Source organism: Oncorhynchus gorbuscha, linkage group LG20 (genome assembly GCF_021184085.1).
Source record: "Oncorhynchus gorbuscha isolate QuinsamMale2020 ecotype Even-year linkage group LG20, OgorEven_v1.0, whole genome shotgun sequence".
Lineage (NCBI taxonomy): Eukaryota > Metazoa > Chordata > Actinopteri > Salmoniformes > Salmonidae > Oncorhynchus > Oncorhynchus gorbuscha.
In genome coordinates, this window is record NC_060192.1 from 14,946,318 (window position 1) to 14,970,545 (window position 24,228).

The 24,228-nt window shown below is 42.1% G+C and overlaps 2 protein-coding genes across 2 annotated transcripts; both read left to right on the top strand.

Moving 5' to 3' along the window:
- Positions 1–1,129: 1,129 nt before the first annotated feature.
- slc30a5 (solute carrier family 30 member 5) lies at positions 1,130–7,224 on the top strand. Its single transcript, XM_046317459.1, has 16 exons — positions 1,130–1,554; positions 1,901–2,023; positions 2,112–2,178; positions 2,289–2,374; positions 2,497–2,584; positions 2,709–2,796; positions 2,912–2,988; positions 3,124–3,294; positions 3,463–3,757; positions 3,910–4,118; positions 4,293–4,450; positions 5,610–5,739; positions 5,912–6,170; positions 6,345–6,571; positions 6,719–6,847; positions 6,948–7,224. The coding sequence occupies exons 1-16, from the start codon at positions 1,484–1,486 to the stop codon at positions 7,116–7,118; spliced, it is 2,349 nt and encodes a 782-aa protein (XP_046173415.1). The 5' UTR covers positions 1,130–1,483; the 3' UTR covers positions 7,119–7,224.
- Positions 7,225–8,080: 856 nt separating this feature from the next.
- Positions 8,081–11,353, top strand: LOC124007134 (G2/mitotic-specific cyclin-B1-like). The gene is made up of 9 exons (XM_046317461.1): positions 8,081–8,165; positions 8,423–8,557; positions 8,647–8,754; positions 8,899–9,081; positions 9,177–9,335; positions 9,980–10,216; positions 10,461–10,601; positions 10,744–10,854; positions 10,982–11,353. The coding sequence occupies exons 1-9, from the start codon at positions 8,145–8,147 to the stop codon at positions 11,084–11,086; spliced, it is 1,200 nt and encodes a 399-aa protein (XP_046173417.1). The 5' UTR covers positions 8,081–8,144; the 3' UTR covers positions 11,087–11,353.
- The last annotated feature ends 12,875 nt before the right edge of the window (positions 11,354–24,228 follow it).

The window sequence follows — 24,228 nt, forward strand, 5'->3', positions numbered from 1 at the left end:
TTCAACCTTCCCAAGTTCTCTCACGTCACCTCGCTCCTCCGCTCTCTCCACTGGCTTCCAGTTGAAGCTTGCATCCGCTACAAGACCATGGTGCTTGCCTACGGAGCTGTGAGGGGAACGGCACCTCAGTACCTCCAGGCTCTGATCAGGCCCTACACCCAAATAAGGGCACTGCGTTCATCCACCTCTGGCCTGCTCGCCTCCCTACCACTGAGGAAGTACAGTTCCCGCTCAGCTCAGTCAAAACTGTTCGCTGCTCTGGCTCCCCAATGGTGGAACAAACTCCCTCACGACGCCAGGACAGCGGAGTCAATCACCACCTTCCGGAGACACCTGAAACCTCACCTCTTTAAGGAATACCTAGGATAGGATAAAGTAATCCTTCTCACCCCCCCCTCCCCCTCTTAAAATATTTAGATGCACTATTGTAAAGTGGTTGTTCCACTGGATGTCATAAGGTGAATGCACCAATTTGTAAGTCGCTCTGGATAAGAGCGTCTGCTAAATGACTTAAATGTAAATGTAAATGACACAAGGGATATTAGGAGAAAATCCTGCTTTTACTGTGCGGACCTTTCTGAAGACTGTACATACCAAATGTTCCTGCATTACTAAAATAAATAAAACATATCGAAAATATTGAAGGCCTACCTGTTTACAAATAGCTGCATACATAAAGCATAGATAAGAGCATGACAGCTTGTGCTGCCTTCATATGTGGTTTGTTTACTAAATAAGTATATTGAAATTATGTATTCATAAAACTATTTGTAAGAGCAGTAATCAATGTATATGTGTAGGTACCCTACAGCAGTATAAAATATGTAATCCAAAGTCTAAATAGAAAACTTTTTTGGGAAAGGCTAAAATGTCACTTTGGCTGCACAAAGCAGAACTGATGGGAACTCGGACCTGGGAACTTTAGTACGTTCAGAACCACTGAGAACTCGGAAAAAAACAAACTCCGACTGAGAAAAATCGATTTGAACGGTCATCCAAATCGGAATTCAACTCGGGAACTCGGGCCTATGCCTAGAGCTCCGACTTTCCGACCTGAGGTTCACTAACGTCATGATTTGACGTCGTATTTTTCCGAATTCCAAGTTGTTTTGAACGCGGCACTAGGTTCGAGAATTTGTGACGTGGAAACGTTTACAGTATCCGGAAGTGTGGCCGCGACCATCTGGGATGGTATTCTTTCCTTTGGAAGCAATTTTACAAATAGTTTATGATACCATATTCTTAATTATGCCGGATATTTGAACGAACATGGTCTGCATCTGTATTGTAAAGAGGGAGGTCTTGCTAACTAGCTAGCTACGATGTCGAGTTGAATTATATGATAAGCTAGCCGGCTAGCTGGCTAACAACAGCTACTATAGTAATCTCTTTGACACAACTTTACAAGGCCAACGTTCGCTAGCAACCACCAGCCTTGTCGCATGGATCATTACATTTGTTGAATTTCAGCCTAGCTATACAAATGGATGACAAATACAGCAGCAATGTACTTTCCAGTGGACAGCTTGGCAGGGTTGAAGTACCGAATGCCAGGTAAGCCCTCTAGTTTTCTAGTAATGTTCAATTGTTGTGGTTTGGCAGCTTAGGTTAGCTGTAGCTGAGGAATGCTCAAGATAGAACAGAGTTGAGCGTTCCTCAGCTAGGTCAGTTGCTGTCTTCGCTGACTAACTATATATCCTGTGACGATTGTACCAGATTAGTTGATGAATTCAGAGTATTTGCATGTATGTTCTGTTCAGTGCTAGCCTACGGTAGAAGTGAGGCTATTGTTTACATCATGGCTGTGTTTATGTCACAGATTGTCATCACTAGTCTTCCCTAGCTAGGTGGGCAAGATCATGTTCTGAGATTGCATTTGACTTGTTATTCTCTCTTTCAGGCTAACCAGGTACATAGTGTTACTGCTTGTGTCCAAGGTGTTGAAGGCACTTGGGATCTTTGAATCATATGACCTCCTCAAAGTTGTCCATATTGTTCAGTTCATCTTCATACTAAAATTGGGGTGAGTAGCTCCTGGTTTCTCCTCCAATTAAAATATGAGTTTATTCTGTTATGTATGGAAAATACATCTGTCTTTTGTTCCTGTGTAGGTGTGCAGTGATTTTGGTTTTCTTCCAAAAACCATTCTCTTCTGGGAAAGCAATTTCAAAGAGACAGGTATGTTTTTGCATTGCTTTCAGGTCTTACTCGGAGACACAAATCATGTGTCATAGACAGCATATGCACTCCAGGAGTATTCACGTGACCCTCACCCATCTTTATTGCAGTGGATCAAGCTTCTCAAACATTCGGTCATCAGCTGCATCATTTCCCTCCTGGGTTTCTTTGGTCTCACTCTCTGTGGACCTTTAAGGTAAGATGTCATGTCATCCGTGTGACCGTCTGATTGAATGGAGGGTCTGGTTTCTTGATGTCATTACTTGTACGACCTCAGACACTCCTTGATAAGATCCTATTTTTTCCCTTCTTGCTCAGGACGTTGTTACTGTTTGAGCACAGCGATGTGGTGGTCATCGCACTCCTCAGTGTTCTATTCACAAGCTCAGGAGGTGGCCCCTCCAAGGTAAGCAGACGTGTGCATCTGTTTTTTTTTATGTTCTTTCTAAACAGTCTTATCAATCTTCATTTCAATGTCTTCCAAACCCCTGTGGATGTGGTGAATGACAACATGTCTGTTTGTGTTGTAGACCAGAGGTGCTGCTCTTTTCATTATCGCTGTCATCTGTCTCCTTCTCTTTGACAATGATGACCTCATGGCAAAGATGGCGGAACATCGTATCCTTTCTGAAATGCACGATAGAATAGAAGTACAAGTGCATTCTTTTTCTCTGAATGGGTGATCATAATGTCTAACCTCTATAGTCTTTCCCTTAATCATCTGCTCTTCTAGCTGAAGGACACCATGACAGTGCCCTCACTCATGCTCTCTATACTGCTATTGCATTCTTGGGGGTAGCAGATCACAAGGTAAGGAAATCAATCACATCACAAGTACAGAATTTGCTTGTCTAGTGGATGTAATCTTCCCTGTGTCTCAACTTTATCTTCTCTCCTTTCTCCAACCTTTTAGAAAAGTTAAGCCTCTAATGCTCTCTTTCTCAGGGTGGGGTTGTGTTGCTGGTGGTGTCTCTCTGCCTGAAGATTGGCTTCCACACAGCTTCCAGGAAGTTGTCTGTGGAGATCGGGGGAGCCAAACGCCTGTACGCCCTGGATAACCTGGTCTCCTCCATAGTCCTGCTGCCCTGGGTCATAGTGCTCTCAGCCACCACAGAGGTAAGAGATGGATAATATGGGAAAGCACAATTCTAAGACATCTATAATGCATGTTTATCAGATTTCTTACAAATATTTTGTCTCAGTAAGGTTAAGAGCCCAAACAATTGGGTATTTGTTACTGCATAAAGAGTACAAAGTGCCTAAACTGTGATTCTAAATTTCCAGAGCAAAGTGGAGTCATGGTCGGCTCTTATCCTGCCATTTGGGATGATCATCTTCTCTGTGATGATCCTGGAGTTCTATGTAGAGTCCATCTGCATCACCAAGATGGAGGCTCCCAGGTGTGCCCGCTACGGCTCCATCTTTCTCTTCCTCAGTGGGCTGCTGCTGGCCAACTTCTGGACCCACCCGCTGACGGAACAGCTCCGGACCATGAGCAAGACCCCCCAGCAAGAGAGCACAGAGACTGAACATGTGCTCTCTGGGGGGGTGCTGGTCAGTGCAGTCTTCTTCATCATGGGTGAGTGAGAGTACCGGCAGTAGGAATGACTGACTTCATGGTGACTAGACAGTTTTCGTCAGAGTAAGGACTGTGACATTAAGTAGTCTAACTTTCAGGTGGCATTCATTGAGCATGTCATATACCATAAATGCCCCTCTCACTGTTTTCAGCTGACAGCATCTTGTCGTCACCATCGAAGAAGGGTCAGAAGGGGACCTTGGTGGGGTATTCCCCCGAGGGAACCCCTCTGTATAACTTCATGGGGGACGCCCTGCAGCACACGTCCCAGTCTCTGCCCCGCTTCATCAAAGACTCCCTCAAACAGATCCTGGAGGAGTATGATTCCAGACAGATCTTCTACTTCCTCTGTCTCAATCTGGTAAGTAGAACCTCAGGTGTGAGAATACATAGGACTGAATATCAGATGACTGGACTGGGTGATCTAGACTTGAGGATTTCAGTACCATGTCTTATCTACAGAGCTTTTTGTGGTGGCTAAAAATTAAGATTAGTTGACTAAATTGCTTGTTACTTCTTGTTTTCCACTTTCTAGGCTTTCACGTTTGTGGAGCTCTTCTACGGTGTGTGGACCAACAGCCTGGGCCTGATCTCTGATGGCTTCCACATGTTGTTTGACTGCTCTGCTCTAGTGCTGGGCCTCTTTGCAGCTCTCATGACACGCTGGAAAGCAACCAGGATATACTCTTATGGGTAAGCTCAGTAATGGAGATAAGCTGCTCTAAGAGGTATTGGCGATATGGCCAAAATCTCATATCCCGATTTTATAAGTAATTTCGTATCCCGATAACAATACATATCACGATATAGCATATTTTCTGTAAATTCAATGAATAAATAGTTTATATGAAATGACTACATGTAAAGGCCTATTTCTTATTACATTTTGAGTTATACTCAATAAATAAAAGGTACTTACTCATATGATTATTTCTCCTTTTATTTAGAACCTTTGTGCACATTTCCAATTAAGAATGTAACCAAATTTATGAAACCTAAAAAGGTAAATAGAAAACACTTCAACTATAGTTGCAAACAAAATAAATATAGGCCTTAAAAAAAAATATATATTTATATATATATATGTTTTGCATGTTATTTTGGCATTAATACTTGTCACTTATCAATTTGCATTTGGTACCTTGGGTCGAGTGTTAGCACCAACTCACAAAACCCCCATTCTGGACCGTGTAAATTGGGGCCATGTCTTTGCAGATGTAAGTTGTAACGGCAGCTGTTATCTCCTTCCATCTTTGTGATTCTTTGCCATATGGTGTGCCGCGGGCAAAAGCCTCTTCAACGTCTGAGTCGGGGGTTTGTTTTGAGCACTCGACTGTACTGTTTTGGGTCTCATCCTTAGACTCTCCATGCATCACAATATTCTTGCATAGGTGGTGAAAGAGGTTAGTGGTGTTTGAGCCTGTTGTCAGGACCGGCTTGCGGCATAATTTGCAGAGGACGGTTTTCTGGCCTGTGTCAGACTTTTGATACTCAAACCACGTCCAAGCAACCGAAGTAGCCCCACTTTTAGATACGAGCTCCTCTTCGTGCTCTGTGTCACGTTCACTCTCCTCCATGTTTGTTTGTGTTGCAAATTTCCTTCCGCACGTGTGGAAGAACGCAAAGTGTCGTCCAATCGAACAAAACATATTGCTGTAAAGAGTGTGATTTGCGACACAACAAAATAAACGATAGAGCATAATACGAAATTCTAGAAGTTTTTCTATCGTCACACGATATATATCGTCATATCGCCCAGCCCTAATTGGACGTCTTCATTCTTATCTGGAGCTAGTATTGTCAAGTTGAGAAATTCAAATGTGATTGATCAATGTTCTGTTTAAATTTGCAGATATGGCCGGGTTGAAATTCTCTCTGGATTCATCAATGGCTTGTTCCTCATGGTCATAGCTTTCTTTGTCTTTGTGGAGTCGGTCACCCGACTCGTAGACCCTCCCAACATTAACACAGACATGCTGACAGTAAGTTAACCATGTCTACAGCTTCTCATAATGCCTCTTTATGTTCATCATGTTAACATTTGTATCAAACATATTCAAGTTTCTCTGCCTAATAATATGTAGGTTGTCCAAAAGAGTTTAAACAAATGTTCGTCTGGTAACCCTGATAACACAGCATCTGTTTTTTCCCCAGCCTGTGTCAGTTGGAGGGCTCCTCGTCAACCTAGTGGGTATCTGTGCCTTCAGCCACGCCCACTCCCACGGTGCTGCTAAAAGCAACTGTTCATCACATGATCATGGCCACTCCCACGGGCATGGGCACAGCGAGCACGGGCACTCTCATGGGGGACATGGGCACGGTGGAAACGGGCATGGGCAGAGCAGCCATGGACACAGTCATGGAAGTAGCCATGGCCACTCCCATGGCGGGGGCATGAATGCCAATATGAGAGGTGAGTGATCCACATTATAAAAACGGTTCATAATTCCTTGTAGAGCTGAGCTGAAGAGAGGTGTTATGAATGTACGTCCAAATTAGGTGCTCATTTGCTCTTCGTTGTTTTCAACTGTTATGACGGACCACAGTCAGTGTTTAATCACGGCTTTAAATGCATATTTTTTCCCAGGTGTCTTTCTGCACGTGTTGGCTGACACCCTGGGCAGTGTTGGTGTGATCATCTCCACAATCCTCATTCGTCAGTTTGGCTGGTTGATCGCTGACCCCATCTGTTCCCTCTTCATCTCCACCCTCATCTTCCTCAGTGTCATCCCGCTGCTGACAGATGCAGCTGAGGTCCTCCTCTTGAGGACGCCTCCTGAACATGAGAAGGACCTCAACATCGCCCTGGAAAAGGTTGGATAGCAAAACCTCTACTTACATAGTAAAGTAAATTGAAAGATTGTAATTAAGTACATTAGATTTGTATTCAGTTGATTGATAGTGTTTGAAGAGCGGACCATACATTGAATAATCAGGTTGGGTATTTTTGTGCTCTTTCAGATTGAGAAAGTAGAAGGTGTGCTATCTTACCGCGACCCTCACTTTTGGAGACACTCAGCCAGTGTCATCGCAGGAACGATTCACCTGCAGCTGATGTCAGACGTTGTGGAGCAGAGGATCATACAGCAGGCGAGTGGAAAAAACAATTTCTAGATTTTTTGGGGGGTTAAGTTAATTGTGTTTTTCATGAATAATACATCTCAAACCATTTTCATGTTGTTCTTTATAGGTGACTGCTATTCTGAAAGATGCCGGAGTGAATAATCTATCTGTCCAGGTGGAGAAGGAGGCCTATTTCCAGCACATGTCTGGCCTCACTACTGGATTCCATGATGTTCTGGCAATGACACAACAAATGGAGTCCATGAATTATCTGAAAGATGGAACATGTATCATGTAACTTATTCTGTGGTACCAAATAACATTTTTGAATTGTTTTTTTTTTTGTTGCATTTGTGTGTGTGTGTGCGTGGTTCATGTGAAATAAAAATTGAATATATAACTTTTATCTTAGTTGGACCACAACCACTGTCTTTATTATGTTCTTCTATTATTCTTTCTCCATTTTTTTAGAAGAGTAATTATGCACTAGATATGTGGCTACTGCAGAGCCTGATGTGCCTCCAGAGCACATTTATGGGATCAGAGGTTAACACAATATAAGAAATGTGTGTTGTATGGTCATGATGTCCTGTTTCCTACATGACTAGCACAAATGCAGTAATAAGAAGACCGTAAATAGTCAAATAACAGTGTAGTACAAGTGTACACTTTATTACATGAAATGCAACTGTGATAGTGGAGTTATCAGAGAAAACAGAGCCAAAATCAAAGGTTTTTAATAATCTTTGGGGAAATTAGCAGCTGATGGTGCTCCTAGGCACGGCAGGTAGCCTAGTGGTTAGAGAGTTTGGCCAGTACCGAAAGGTTGCTGGATCGAATCCCCGAGCCGACAAGATAGAAATGTTTTTGTCCTGCCCATGAACAAGGCAGTTAACCCACTGTTCCCCGGTAGGCCGTCATTGTAAATAAGAATTTGTTCTTCTGACTTGCCTAATAAAATAAATAAAAATATCTTTGCAAACATATAATTCATTACATAATAGAAAACATCAACAAACAAACAAAACAAGTTGATAAACCTTAATTAAGTACAATAAAGTGCCTTTGTTTTCAACTGAAACAACGTATTTTTCTTATTTATAAGGAGGCGGAAGTCTTAAAAAAAATATGAATCCTGTCATCATTACTGGTTGTCCTAGGAACGCATTCTAAGTGGCTCCGTATCATCCAATCAGATCACAATTCATTTTGGAACGCAGCGAATGGGATTCGAGTAAGCCTGCATTTAAACCACGGTGATTCACTCTTTGGTATTGTACAGTACAGTGTTTTCTGTCTTCAGCAAATCAACTCGTCTTTCGAAATGGCTCTCCCTATGACCAGAGTAAGTTTTTATATTTTACTGAATTTCTCTTTGTTGTAATGTAGTCGTGGCATTTGATTTTTTTCCCCCTTATATGCATTAGTTTAGAATTGTTTTGGAGCTCAGATGGGGATAAGTGAAATTGCCTCGTGCGTCTGCAAAAAAATGTTTCCTTCTCGTGACATTCTTGCGTACTGTAGTCATTCAGTATTCGACATCCCTTGTTTTATTTGCCTATGTGAATACATCTCGCTACATGGTGTCTTTTATTGCTGTAGAGTCGCCTGGCTTCCTCAGAGAACCAAACTACCCTTCCGGGCAAGGCTGTTTTGGGAACTAAGCCTACACTGAGACCACGAGCAGCGCTCGGCGAAATTGGAAATGTTGGAGTCCCCAGACAGACTTTGAAAAAGGTGCGATTCCGGAAACGTGTTCTATGTATTGCTTACGATCTAGTTGCCATGTTTTTGTACTAAAATACTGCGCTTCAATTATTCTACAGAATACAAAGGCAGAAACTACTAAAGTGGTTGACAGGAAGACCAGCACGCGGGCTGGAAAAGCCCAGGTTGAACAACCACCAAAAATAGTAGTTTTTGCCCCTGTTCAGGTGAGACTTCTGGAGTGATGGGCAATTTGTCTGCTTCATTTTTTTTTGTTTGCCTTCAATCTGCTCAACTCTCCACTCACGTTTGGGACCTTGTTCACCACTATACCCCATAATTGAATACAAACGTTGGTGTTTATCTGACAGGTTTTGCCTGAGCCAATGTCTCCCACACCAATGGAGACCTCTGGCTGTGCTCCCAACGAGCTGTGCCAGGCCTTCTCAGATGTCCTACTTAATATCAAGGATGTAGATGCTGACGACTACGACAACCCCATGCTCTGCAGTGACTATGTGAAGGACATCTACAAATATCTCCAGAAACTTGAGGTTGGTTTTGAAATTGAGTAACTATGTCCATCAAATGCATTGTCTTACTGCATGTGCCTGTTGCCTACATGGCCCTCTGTCATCTCCCCTTGCAGATTGATCAGGCTGTCAAACCCAACTATCTGGAGGGACAGGAAATTACAGGCAACATGCGTGCGATCCTCATCGATTGGCTTGTCCAGGTCCAAATCAAGTTCCGCCTGCTGCAGGAGACCATGTTCATGACTGTGGGAATCATTGATCGCTTCCTTCAGGTAATAAGCCAGTGGGAACTTTCCCTTGGCCAACTACATCCTGATCTGAAACTATTTGAAGTTTGGTGAATGTATTTTCACCCCTTTTTCTCTCCCTAATTTCGTGATATCCAATTGGTAGTAGTTAGTCTTGTCTCATCGCTGTAACTCCCGTATGTACTCGGGGAGAGCTGATGGTCTAGAGCCACGCGTCCTCCGAAACACAACCTAGCCGCACTGCTTCTTGACACAATGCCCATCCAACTAGAAGCCATCTGCACCAATGTGTTGGAGGAACCACCTGGCTACTATGTCACTGCGCCCGGCCCGCCACAGGAGTTGCTAGTACGTGATGAGACAAGGCTATCACTGCCGGCCTAACCCGGACTACGCTGGGCCAATTGTGCACCGCCTCCCGGCGGTGACAGAGCCTGGATTCGAACCCAGAATCTCTAGTGGAAGTGCCTTAAACCACTGCCACTCGGGAGGCCACATAGTGGGGATGTAGCAGACACTTCATTTAACCTGCTAGTAGGCTTATTTTATTTTTTGCCAATCCAGGATTTCAAGTTTGGACAGAGCAACAAAATGGGTTGGACACAACCCCAAATAATTTGCTCCCATTACTGTGTGTGGTCCCAATTGATTGACATCTCGTTCACCAGGATAACCCAGTGCCCAAAAAGCAGCTCCAGCTTGTTGGTGTGACAGCCATGTTCATTGCCTCCAAATATGAGGAGATGTACCCTCCGGAGATCGTAGACTTTGCCTTTGTTACCGACCAGGCCTACACCACTGCACAGATCAGGGACATGGAGATGAAGATCCTAAGGGTGCTGAAGTTCAGCTTTGGCCGCCCTCTCCCCCTCCAGTTCCTCAGAAGGGCCTCAAAGATTGGCGAGGTATGCCAACCTCCTTGAACACTGATACACTTCCATTTATATTGCTCAAACCCTGTTCCCAAAAAGCTACCTTCCTGTAGGTTTTGCTCCAACCATAGGTGTAACTTTCTTAGTTTATCAACCAGCTAATTTGAATCTGGTACACTGGATTGGCCTTGGTGCAAAAAAATCTATAGGGCTGTAGCTCTTTGGCAGATGGTTGGACAGCCCTGGCCTATATTCACACCAATTAAAATCTCTCCAGGTGACTGCTGAGCACCACACCCTGGCAAAGTACTTTGTGGAGCTCACCATGGTGGACTACGAGATGGTGCACTTCCCTCCCTCCCAGGTGGCCAGTGCAGCCTTTGCCCTCACCCTGAAGGTCTTCAACTGTGGTGAATGGGTAAGATGTCATGTCATCAGTTTGTTTAGTTCTCTTTACTTTTCTGAATGGCATCTACCTTTCTTGTAAAATATTCTGACCAGTGAAACTAGGCCATTGTTCGCTATTGCTTAGTCTTACTTGCTCTGTGTCCTCACCCCAGAGCTCCACACTACAGCATTACATGAACTACACAGAAGACAGCCTGGTCCATGCCATGCAGCACATCGCTAAAAATGTTCTGAAGGTGAACGAGGGACAAACTAAGCATATGGTGAGTATCATACAAAGTACTGCCTCTTGCTTTGAATGCCACTTTGTTTGACTTTCCATGCACCAATGATTAGTTCAAATTATTCTACCAAATGGCCCCTGTCCCCTTGATTTTAATTTTGTTTCAGGCGGTTAAGAACAAGTACTCTAGTCAGAAGCAGATGAGAATTGCAACTATTTCACAGCTAAAGTCTTCGCTGATCAAGGACCTTGCAAAACAACTCACCCTATGAGATGCCTGCTGGAGCTATGTGCTGCTTGTACTGTACAGAATGTATGACTTATATGTTTTTATTTTTTTAGTTAAGTCTTAACTGGGAGAAATGTTAGTGTTGTGAAGTGTATAGCTTGTGTTCCAACACCTGGGTGTTGGACTTCCTGGTAATTAAATGCATTGGCCTAAAGTAGGTCATGTTCTGCCTGGCAATCAATGTAACTTGCATGTATGATCAAGACTGTATATTCATGTAATGCCAATAAACATTTTATAAACTTTTAAATCCTGTTTTTGTTTCATACTCTTATTTTATTTATTCTTATTGTAATACCTAATCTTGTCCACTAGAAGGAGCCAGTGCTTTAGTTTCTGTCTTGGCAATTTCATGTGAAGTGCAGCTAGTTTCCTTTATTAGTGCTTGCATGCATGGCACATTTACAATTGTACAAGTGATGGCTAGAAAATGGCCATCTGCTGACGAGCATAAATTCTGGTCTTCATTTAACTGCTTGAGTTGATATTTTGACTGGCTTAAAGGGGAAATGGCAACTCTGAGCATGGCTGTTCACATGCATTCAAGACACTCACGCTCTTACCCTTTTTATTTTTCGGACATCATGGCTGGGCTGACCCAGTTGCTCAGAGCTGCTCCTTTTCAAGGCCTCTCACTGCACTCTAAGGAGCATCTGCACAGACATTATTCAGGTCAGAGCCATTCTGCTGTTGGCCAGCCTCTGGTCCATCTCATTAAGTCCTCTGCTTTTGTAACCTTGACCCTTTTTTTGTGATCAGAACCCAAGGTAACAATGACCTGGTAATCTCAAATGTGTTGTCATACCAGCTGGGTGTGTTTTTACAGGGTTAGCCATAGAACTGGAGCAAATTGGTAAGTGTCTTGCTCAAGGGTATGTTGCCCATTTTCACCATGTCTGCTCAGGTATTCAAACCAACCTTTGCTTACTGGCCCAACACTAACAAACACTATCTGCCACCTGTAGTCTTAACTGTTCTTGACTCTTTATTCCTATAGGATGTAGATCTTTCCATTGATCTGTATCCTCTGCAATTACATTTTTGTTCAACCTTCAAAATAACATGTTTCCTACACTTCCAGTAAGGCTAACAGCCATTCTAATGAGTTTAGCCTAACCTCTGAACCCACATTCTGGTTTAGGAACAATGTCACCTTGCTTTATTTCAGGCACTGTAGTGAACATTTTTGCTTGGGGGCTCCATTGAAAGCAAAGCTGTACAATAAGACCTTGAGTATTAAGAGGAATATGAGGATCCCATTAAAAGAACAGGACTCCATCTGTCCTGGAGCAAGCAGCGTCAATTCATCACATCAAGCTAATGGACACAGAGGCAAAAGTTATCACTTTAGCCCATCCACAGCTGAGGGCCAAGGGAACATTGTTCCATGAGACCCCCAAGAGGATTCTCAGAGAGCTAATGCTGTTCACGGCCACCTGTCATCTCACAGAGTTCCCTCTGTATCCGTCATGATCACAGACCATCATTCACAGATCTGCTGACGGCTCTCAACCTGTTTGTTGGACAACAGCTTGGCGACATACTGTGATTAAACTGTCACCAAATGAGCAATATTACAAAGATACTTTTTTATTTGGCATTGAAAACTTGGTTTATTGTAGTTTGTTATACAGTTCACATTGCCAGTTAACATTGCAGCACTCAGAGAAATATGAATCTGTTGCAGAATTAAAAAACAAAAATGTTGCTTTAGTAAATTGCGTTTAAGAGCACAATAAATGCAAAGTGGGGAAAAATAAAAACAAATGGCTCCTCAGCCTATTTTCTTTAGCCTACCTCTGTCATCACAGACACAAGGGGATGTTGCTTAAAGGGTGTCTCTATAGGTTCATCTTTTCAGCTCTACTGTACCTTCTGCTGCTCTCCGTAGGGAAAGACGCTAATTTGTCTCAGTTACACTGGAAAGCTGTTCTTTTAAACCCAGACCATTGCTGAGAACTCATGCTTGAAGGCTGAGGTCATGACTGGCCAGCCAGATCAGTTTACAAGACAGATTCCTCCTGTGGAGCTTGAAGCCGTATGGTTGAAGCAGCCAAGAATACTGGATTTTTGGCCTTTCGTTTTTTTTATTAAAAAAAAAAGTTTCATAGAAACCAGTCATATGACATAGTGGAATAGCAGATAGAAAACAGGAGTGACCACTCAACCGTAGTGGTGAATGACCGCTCTCATTACCCTGTGTGCTATTGTTTGAATATTGAATAACAACCATATACCATATGTCAAAACTGTATTTATGATTTGTGAATAATTACATCAAATTACACACTCTCTGATGACAGCTTGAAGGCAACTTTGGGATAATCCTTATTCAAACATATTCAATCAACACTAAGGCACACAAGCTCATGCCATATTCTGTGTTTATTCAAGCCCTCCTCAATAAATGAATTCAAGAGTCAGCATTGAGGTCCAGAAAGAATGGAAAACTTGGCCTCAGAAACACCTTTCAAATTTCTGAGATACATAACTCACCCAAAGTTGAATTGTCCAAGACCAGAGTCAACAGTTTGGAAGTGTTTCTCAGTCTAAACATTATCCGAGATGGCCAGGACTTAACAAGTGCACCCTTCAAAATGAGTCAATACACATTCTCAATTCACATCCACTGTGCCTGCATGTCTCAATTCAATAATGACAAAGTCAAACAAACACAACGCCACAGCTGTGATGTTAGGGTTTTTGTGGGGTACTAATAGGTCTGCAGCTGGCAACCGGACTGAAGTCTCTGGCCCTGAAAGTGAAGCACAAATAAACACAGGGGCATTCATTTTCACAATTTATAGATTTTCAAATAAAAATTGGTGTGCCTCCTGAACTTTACCAACCTTTGCTGCTCAATGGCACATGAAGGAAAGAAAGGCTCCTATTGTGGCCTGAACACTGGTCTATTTCAACCAGGTGTGAAAAGGAATCACTCATTGGTTCATTCCAATTTAGTGAGTGGAACACACAGGTCCAGTGTGGCTTAGTTGGTAGAGCGTGGAGTTTGCAATGCCAGGGTTGTGGGTTTGATTCCCATGGGGACCAGTATTAAACATTTATGCACTCACTACTGCAAGTTGCTCTGGATAAGAGCATTTGCTAAATGACGTAACCTCTCTGTGTAAGAATTTAATGGCAACAGCTCTTTCATCTTCTTTACCCAACAAAGTTCATACCCTCACATTTGTTGAACAGCCTGTACAACATGAATCCTTTTACTGCACATTTTCTGACTAAACCAAACCCACTCAGTAAATTAAAAGGTTGAAATTGTTTGTTGGATGCTTTTGCTCAAAGAACCGAGAACTTCCAAATTCATCTGACTTTGTAACCATACACAAGATACACTGGTAACATAGTATTTGTATATGAATTGCCTTGTCAAAATGGCAAACGCTGCCATTGCATGACGTTGATGATAGTTAGCTTTATATTTGATCAGTCAAATACCCTTTTTTTGCTTTCTATCCATAGAATGTGGAACATTGACACTGTGTTGTTGTGCTAGAGCCTGTTTTGTAAGTTAACATTTTACTCTTATCATGAGTTGAATCACACCCTTCTAAGTAATAGTCACATTTTTGAGGGATTAATGCCAATGTACTTTGTTGATGTTTTGAGTTTACGATATGTGAAATAATGAGACCAAGATTGCCCGTAAGTTTTGTTTTATTTAGTTATTTTTAAACAAAAAATGTTGCCCCTTCATTCTTGGAACCACTGGCTTTCTCAGCATGCCTACATCAAGAAATATTTCATGTAAAACATAGGATACAACAATATTTGTAGCAACAGGGACAGTTTCATGCAGAACCCTCTGTGGAAAATGCCCTTCAACCAGGAAGGGAGTGCAAAATCTGACAGAAAATGGCTGATTTCCAAAGCATATCATTCTATACTATCAGTCTATCCCCACCATGTCCTGTACTGTAATCTATGCTCAAGATAGCTCCACTCTTGATTCCCAAAACCATATTTCCACCCCAATCCCTATACATAACTTATTAATACCAGACTGGTTATATTCCAGACTGACTTAGACACATACACCACAATGCAAAGGAGCTATTGGCTCTGACTTCGTAGGATTTCAAGTCTACCCAACATTGAAACCATAGTGTAAAAGTCCCCAGATGTAGCCGGAAGTCTATGGGTAGATATTACAGAGTGACGTTAAGATTCTGTATGATTACTCTTTCATCATGTGGCTAGAGCAGGCTGCAAGATGCTGTAATTTGACCTCGGTAAATCAGTCAGCCAAGCCAAAACTTCTCCAGTCATGTTATAAATCCTCAGTGGTGTGTAGGGGGGGGTTGCTGCTGCTGACACATTGTAAATCTACCTCTGGGGTCACTTGGCCATTTCCTTTGTTTTTGGTGAGTGTGTGTGGCAGAAGATTTCCAGAGAAGGCCATTGCACCTGGACACTGTTCCTGTGAGTGTGTTCACCTCTCTACCAACTAAAATGCATTCTTTAGAGAACAGCTGTCCATGCATCATCATAATTCAATCATGACTTTGATTGTGTTTCAATTAACCGGAATGGAGATAACACATGCCTATCCGTTACCTGTTTCCTTACCTAACATGATGGAGAAATTAAATTGATGAATATGTCCATGTAAAAAAAAATGTCAGTAAAAGTTTACTAGCATTCAGCTGGGATGACCTAATTGTAAGAGCAGAGTGTTTGTGTAGTGCATTTGTAACGTAGAGCTCGCCAAAACACTGTGTGGACGCACACTGCTGAGTAAGCACATCCATAAATTAGAATGGTGTGGAGCCTCACTTTCTTTTACTTTCACCTTACACGAACAGTAGGCAATTCCCTTCAAGAGACAATCCATTACTATCAACATGATTAAGCTCTTGAGATTTTCTATATTCTACATCTCTCATCATTCTCTTAGAAATTACCTTGAGCTTCTATCCCCATACATCCCACTAACTCTGTGTTGTTGTTGTTTTTGTCACACTACTTTACATTATCTTGGCCATGTCACAGTTGTAAATGAGAACCTGTTCTCGACTGGCCTACCTGGTGAAATAAAGGGGAAATCATAAATAAATAAATCAACTAATAAATAATTCCCTCATTGACTCTGAGTTTGCAGTGGATAATATAGAGGTAGCCTACTATGGGCTCTATTCAATCAGATCTGCTTCAGCCGACATCCACAAGGTGGTTGTTTTGGCTGTGTCGGAGGTGGAATTGCATTAGACCTTACAAATCCATAAGTGACTCCCGGCATTATACCTAAACCGGACATTGCCACTGGGTGCAAATAGTCACATTGATAGAAATCCCATGCAACCTTTTTAACAAGTTCGAACACTGGAATGCGAGATGTAAATATAAAAAAAATAATGGAGCCATACAGAATGGCCGTTGTTATGCAAGCTCCTTGGCAACTTAGCAACTTAGCTATTTTGTCATTCTTTTGTTATGCATTTTTACTTTATTTTCTCAAAATGTATCCTCTATCATTTCTTACAACCGACAAGAACGTTTGAACATCCGATCGGCAGTTACTTACCTCAATTCCGGCTTCAACTTCGATTCATCTGCCCTGGGCTCTTTCTGTAATTCCAGACAATTTTCAGGCTACCCAAGAGGAAACGACGACGTTACAGAGGCAAGAGAGGGGGATCCTGGCGAGATTAAGTTGAAGGGAAAACCTCCATTCGCGGATTTTCTACCAATAGGACTCTCGAAACTGCAATATTCTCTGCTTTTCTCAAACATGGCTCTCGGACAAGATACACCACATGGCTATCCAACTCGATAGACTCTCCATTCACCATGCCGACAGGACAGTGGAGTCGGGGAAAGGGAGGGGGGGGGTTAGCCTCAAACCACTGACTCGAGCTTGGTGGAAGAGCCAACCCATTGTTCAACTGTCTTCGAATACCTGATGGTCAAATGCCGACCCTTTTACCTCCCGAGGGAGTTTTCAGCTGTTATCGTAACTGTTGTATACATTCCACCTCAGGACCAGAATAGGCTGGCACTTATCTAACTGTACGAGGCTATAACCAAGCAGAAAAACTTACATCCAGAGGATGCTTTTCTGGTTGCCACAGATTTTTAATTCTGTGTCATTAAGGCACGTGATGCTTAACTTCCATCGACATATTTCTCTCACTACTAGGGGCGATAATGTCCTAGATTATTGTTATTCTCCCTCGTCTGCCATTCTGTAAGTCAGATCTCCGTACTCCTGCGCACATCGCCATAAAAGATCCATACACAACGCAATGTCAATTGCACTCCACAGTGCCTTCACCCACCTATAGAGGAATACCTATGTGAGAATGCTGTTCTTTGACTATAGCTCAGCGTTCAACACCATTGTCCCCTCCAAGCTCGTCACTAAGCTTAGGACCCTGGGATGACTGAACTCCTCCCTCTGCAACTGGATCCTGGACTTCCTGACTGGCCGACAAGACCCCAGGTGGTGAGGGTAGGCAACATCACCTCCGCCACGCTGATTCTCAACATGGGGCCCCACAGGGGTGTGGGCTTAGTTCCCTCTTGTACTTCCTGTTCACCCATGACTGCATGGCCACGCAAGACTCCAACACCATCATCAAGTTTGCTGATGACACGACGAAGGTAGGCCTGATCACTGGCGATGATGAGATAGCCTATAGGGAGGAGGTCAGAGACTTGGCAGTGTGGTGCCAGGACAACAACCTCTTCCTAAACGTGAGCAAGACAAAGGAGATGATCGTGGACTACAGGAAAAGGAGGGCCGAACACGCCCCCATTCACATTGACGGGACTGTAGTGGAACAGGTTGAGAGCTTTAAGTTCCTTGGTGTCCACATCACCAACAAACTATCATGGTCCAAACACACCAAGAAAGTCATGAAGAGAGCACGAAAATGCCTTTTCCCCCTCAGGAGACTGAAAGGATTTGTCATGGGTCCTTAGATCCTCAAAAAGTTCTACAGCTACACCATCGAGAGCATCCTGACCGGTTGCATCACCGCCTAGTATGGCAACTGCTCAGCATCCGACCATAAGGCCCTACAGAGGGTAGTGCGTACAGCCCGTTACATCACTGGGTCCAAGCTTCCTGCCATCCATGATCTTTATACTAGGTGGTGTCAGAGGAAGGCCCAAAAAATTGTCAAAGACTCCAGTCACTCAAGTCATGGACTATTCTCTCTGCTACCGCATGGCAAGTGGTACCAGAGCCCCAAGTCTAGGTCCAAAAGGCTTCTTAACACATTTGACCCCCAAGCGCTAATACTGCTGAACAATTCATCAAATGGCCACCCGGACTATATGCATTGACACTCCCGGCCCTTTGCTTTTATCACTGCTGCTACTCACTGTTTAATATCTATGCATAGTCACTTTACCCCTACCTACATTAACAAATTACCTTGACTAACCCGTACCCTTGCACATTGACTCAGTACCAGTACCCTCTGTATATAGCCTCGTTATTGTTATTTAATTGTGTTTTTACTTTTGTTTATTTTTATTTGATTTGATCTTGTTGGAAAAAGTAATCTCCTTGCCATGAGGATGTTGTGTGTGGATATTGTCACAGATGGCTCTTCGCTCAGACAAGGAAATGAATGGTAAATTACTCAGTGTGAATCAACACGAATAACTTTTCTTATTGTCTGTTTTGCAGCCAACATCTGTTCATTGGTAGGACTATTCAACAGAATATGGGAAACTAATTCACCTCAATTAGAAAAGTATTCTAGAACTGTGTTTCTTTCATTGCCACCAATGCTCTGTCGTTAATCTTATCCTATATAATCATCTGTCCAGCGCACCCCCAGTCCTTTTCAACAGAAGTGGTGCTATTGATTATATTAGTCAATAAAGGCTTGTTTCCCCCTACTACTATCATACTAATGCACTTACAATGAATGTCCCAAGCAGCCTTGCAGGCCAGGTTATAAAGTGCACCAGAGCTTCTAAATTATTCACGAGCCCCTTCACCAGTCGATGCCTCCTTTAGAGATGGGCGGGCGGTGGGCGATGATGTCACACAGCCCCGTGGAGCCAGACAAGGGCACTTGATACTGAAACTGAATGATTGATCCAGCTGTGGAACACTCCCCGCCACAGTATCCTGGAGCAGTCTTTAGAGATGGGCATTCAACTCCCTTAGGTCGTATCATTACAACCGATGTCCAGGACATGAATGAAGGACTGTAGAGGTGTCAATTGAAAAATTATGTAACCCCATTTAATTCGGTCAGATGAGAGAATGGGAAAATGTTACTGGATTTTAAAGCTTTTGTCACAAAGGGGGACATTTAAGGGGAGATAAATGACAGTGAAATCTGAATTGATATTTCATATTCCAGTCTTGGACTGCAATAAAGGGAACTTGTGACCATTTATTTAATCTGTAAAAAACAATACATCTCAGATGGAGATTACAGAGGACATCTGACAACATCGGTTTTATTCAGCCTGTTCTATAAGTGCTACATCAACAGGGTTGTATGTGGCTAAGCTCACAGAATAAATGTAGGTTATTACTGTAATGGCATTCTTCCTCCTCTTCTGAGGAGGAGTAGCGAGAAGGATCGGAGGACCAATGCGCAGCGTGGTAAGTGTCCATAACGTTTATTTAAAGACATAAACTGAACACTACAAGACAATAAACGTGAAACGAACGAAACCGAAACAGTACCATGTGGCAACAAACACACACAACTCAAAAGTGAAACCCATGCTACCTAAGTATGATTCTCAAACAGAGACAACTAACGACACCTGCCTCTGATTGAGAACCATACTAGGCTGAACTCAAAACCCCAACATAGAAAAACACACATAGACTGCCCACCCCAACTCACGCCCTGACCATACTAAATAAAGACAAAACGGAAATAAAGGTCAGAATGTGAGAATTACCCATAAAATAGCATTCATAACAGCACACATCTAAAGTAAACATTCTTGTGCTCGACACAGAAATTGAGACTAGACTGATTGAAATGATCCATTTGACAGGATGTTTTATCCCACAGCTCAGAGAAACTCATCTACCTTCCAGTGGCGGTTCTAGACTGCTCTGGCCCCCCAATGGTGGAACAAACTCCCTCACGACGCCAGGACAGCGGAGTCAATCACCACCTTCCGGAGACACCTGAAACCCCACCTCTTTAAGGAATACCTAGGATAGGATAAGTAATCCTTCTCACCCCCCCCCTTTAAGATTTAGATGCACTATTGTAAAGTGACTGTTCTACTGGATGTCATAAGGTGAATGCACCAATTTGTAAGTCGCTCTGGATAAGAGCGTCTGCTAAATGACTTAAATGTAAATGTAAATGTAGACCATTTCAACTGGGGTGGCCAAGCTGGGGACAGTTGTACTGTTAGAGGGGCCAGTTACATTAGACGTTATTGTTGTCATCGTTTTTTTCACTATATTGCAGGCAAAAGACCATGTTCATAATCATCATCGTTGCCACTGTCTAATAACGGATGTAAAAAAAAAGAACGATAGCAAAAATGAGTTATGTAAAATTTATTTCATACTCCACATTTAGGGGGGCCACGAGGGTCCAAAATTGTTGTCAATTTTGGACCGCCACTGCTTCCTTCAAGAGACACAAGAGACACTTTGAGAAGGCCATCGACTTGTCTTCTCAGGATTACAATAGCTATTGACCACTCATCAATAAGTATTAAAACTAGCCCACTGAGCAAAAACTGGTTGAATCAAAGTTACTTCCACGTCATTTAAAAACAATTGTGGTGACGTTGAATCAACGTGGAATACTGAATGGATTTACAAAAAAATGATCAATGTAAGGGAATTTCATCTTTTTTTTCACACAACTTTTAACCTAAATCCAATGACATGGTGAAATGTTTTGTTTATTTGACGTTGAATTCATGTTAGTTGAGAACTCAACCAAATGTAAATCGAAACTGGAAGTTGAAATGATGTCTGTGCCCAGTGGAACCCTGGTTCACAACAGGCCTTTTGTAATGTCCATGTGTCAAAAAAGCTAAAGCACAACATCGGCTGGCTTCCAATTTAGCCAGGACTGTTGCCGTTGTAATGCCAAACAATTTGAGCGACGGTTGAGCTGGCTCTGACTAAAACAGACAGGCAAATCCAGAATATACCCAGCCAGGTTTAAAAACATGATGAAACAAGCATTGCATATTTTAAGAAAGTGTGGGGTATTTCCGCACTCCTGCTGATCTGCTTCTCTCTCATTTCTGGGAAATCCAGCTGAAGGCATACACAGTAGAAACACTGTGGAAAATTAACATCTTCTACAACAAAGCCAAGAGCGAAGGGATGACATTGCCAATTTAAAAGCTAGCTCTCTGCTCTGAAATAAGTGCTTCAGGAGTGCTGGAAAGATCACTGTTCAGAGCATTAAAATCACTGGCTCAAGCTAGCATTCAAGATTTTATTGCACTAAAACCTTTGGGATATTTGAGAAAATGCTCTCTAGCTTAACAGTTTGATTTGATTCATTCTCTGTTTGATGGAGGAAGCAGTCATTGTGGCTGCAGTGCATTCCTTGTTGTTGTTTTTTGTAAAAGAAAATGTCTTCTATACATGGCAGCTAAAAGCTGCATTGCATATACAAAAGCACATATCAAAATACAACCAATAGAACACAGCAGCTATGTAAGTTAGGCACTGGAAGGATGAATGATGGATCAAGGAATTGAAGCAGTTATGATGGCATTGAGCGCTGTCATTCCTTAATTAGACCTCATGGAGGATGAAGTGAAGAAAAAAAAGAAACTCAAGGAATTCATACCTTTCTTATACTCATTGAGGTACCCACCTAAAGTAGCCTGCAAGTGAAGCCTTGGATTTGAATACAACTAGAAAAGTCACCATGATTTCAGACACTACACATCTATGTTATAATAGCCTACGCTAAGCATTTTAAGCTGTGGGCGAATCTCCTCCTACAATTTTGTGTGATTTTCTTCATTTTTGGCTCAAAAGAAGTGCGTGGTCCTCGTACATCCGGCTGGCCACTTTATATTCCGCTGTGGTATGTATTGTTTTTTTTACCCATCTTGCTCATTGACTTGACATTCCAAATTACCATCAAATAAAGCCCGGAGTGATAAGGGTTCAATGGGTTGGCCAAAGAAGCAGAACACTACTTAAAAATACACACACCAACATATATATATATATATATATATATATATATATATATATATATATATATATATATATATATATATATATATATATATATATATATATATATATATATATATATATATATATATTTATTTTTTATTATATATTTTAGTGCAATATATATATATATATAGCTATTGCATCATCATGCCAAAGCTACTATGACATCACTGAAGACAGTAGTTTTAAAAATGAAAACTGTCATGAAAAATTATTTATTAATTTAATCACATTATGACGTCATTCCCGCCCCCTCCAGACCTATAAAAGGTACCCCCTGTCCATCTAAAAGTCATACATACATAGTCTTATCCATCATAATGCCCAGGAGACACGGAACATCCAGCAGCCGCCCTGTCCGCATGCGCCGCTGACCCAGGTTGTCCCTGCATCACAGGGGAGGAGGCCGCAGATAGAGTTAGACAGGTAACCTAACTGACCTAACCACTCCCGTTTCTCCCTCACAACCACTGGTAGTGTGGAGATGTTAAAGTCTCCTGAAATAAAAGATGGGCTTTTAACTAAAACTGTTAAATGTTTTAAATTTTATTATAATGGTTTAGGCTTATAAGAGTTTTAGGCAGTGGAGTTAATAATAGATAGTCTAAGTAGCCTAGATAATAATTGCGTAATCTGTTTGGGATATTGTCACGTTCTGACCTTAGTTCCTTTGTTTTGTCTTTTGTTTTAGTATGGTCAGGGCGTGAGTTGGGTGGGTTGTCTATGTTAGTTTTTCTATGATTTTCTATTTCTGTGTTTGGCCTGGTATGGTTCTCAATCAGAGGCAACTGTCAATTGTTGTCCCTGATTGAGAACCATATTTAGGTAGCCTGTTTTCGATTGTGTTTTGTGGGTAGTTGTTTTCGGTCTTTGTGTGTCTACACCAGACAGAGCTGTTCCTGTTGTTTTGTTATTCAGTGTTCAGTTTACTTTATTAAAAAGATGAACACGTGCATTGGTCCTCACCTTCTTCCCACGACAGCCGTTACAGATAGCCTACAATTAAAACATTGAATCATTGTATCTGTCCCTAACAAATACAGCTGAAGTCGGAAGTTTACATACACCTCTGCCAAATACATTTAAACTCAGTTTTTCACAATCCCTGACATTTAATCGGGATGAAGTTCTTAGGCTTGCAAGCGACCCCCTTTTTCCTCCAAACACAACGATGGTCATTATGGCCAAACAGTTCTATTTTTGTTTCATCAGACCAAAATTATGATCTTTGTCCACATGTGCAGTTGCAAACCGTAGTCTGGCTTTTTTTATGGCGGTTTTGGAGCTGTGGCTTCTTCCTTGCTGAGCGGCCTTTCAGGTTGTCGATATACTTTTGTACCTGTTTCCTCCAGCATCTTCACAGGGTCCTTTGCTGTTGTTCTGGGATTGATTTTCACTTTTTCGCACCAATTTACATTCATCTCTAAAAGACAGAACGCGTCTCCTTCCTGAGCGGTATGATGGCTGCGTGGTCCCATGGTGTTTTTACTTGCGTACTATTGTTTGTACAGATGAACGTGGTACCTTCAGGCGTTTGAAAATTGCTCCCAAGGATGAACCAGACTTGTGGAAGTCTGCAATTCTTTTTCTGAGGACTTGGCGGATTTCTTTTGATTTTCCCATGATGTCACGCAAAGAGGCACTGAGTTTGAAGGTAGGCATTAAAACAATGTATTTATTTCAAACATTAACACATTCAATCATCAACAGTCAAGTCCGATGCATTGCATCATTATGATTTGGTTCCCAATCCGCAACATAGGCCTACAATCATGTCTTGATCCAACTGCAGGCCTATACGCAAATCATTGATTCATAAGCATGTACAATAACATTGCACAACATTGACAGACAACTAAGGAAGAGAATAGACACGGGAATATAAATTGATAGGTTATTTGTTTAAAAGTTAGCCTATCAAATTAAATCCAACTTTATTTGTC

What these genes read in the sequence shown, in the direction of transcription:
- slc30a5 (XM_046317459.1), top strand. Translation starts at nt 1,484, where the DNA reads ATGGATGACAAATACAGCAGCAATGTACTTTCCAGTGGACAGCTTGGC. An exon ending in TGCAGTCTTCTTCATCATGG is followed by an intron (nt 3,758 to 3,909) that starts GTGAGTGAGAGT and finishes CACTGTTTTCAG; the next exon opens with CTGACAGCATCTTGTCGTCA. An exon ending in TCAACATCGCCCTGGAAAAG is followed by an intron (nt 6,572 to 6,718) that starts GTTGGATAGCAA and finishes GTGCTCTTTCAG; the next exon opens with ATTGAGAAAGTAGAAGGTGT.
- LOC124007134 (XM_046317461.1), top strand. Translation starts at nt 8,145, where the DNA reads ATGGCTCTCCCTATGACCAGA. An exon ending in AATATCTCCAGAAACTTGAG is followed by an intron (nt 9,082 to 9,176) that starts GTTGGTTTTGAA and finishes CTCCCCTTGCAG; the next exon opens with ATTGATCAGGCTGTCAAACC. An exon ending in TCATTGATCGCTTCCTTCAG is followed by an intron (nt 9,336 to 9,979) that starts GTAATAAGCCAG and finishes CTCGTTCACCAG; the next exon opens with GATAACCCAGTGCCCAAAAA.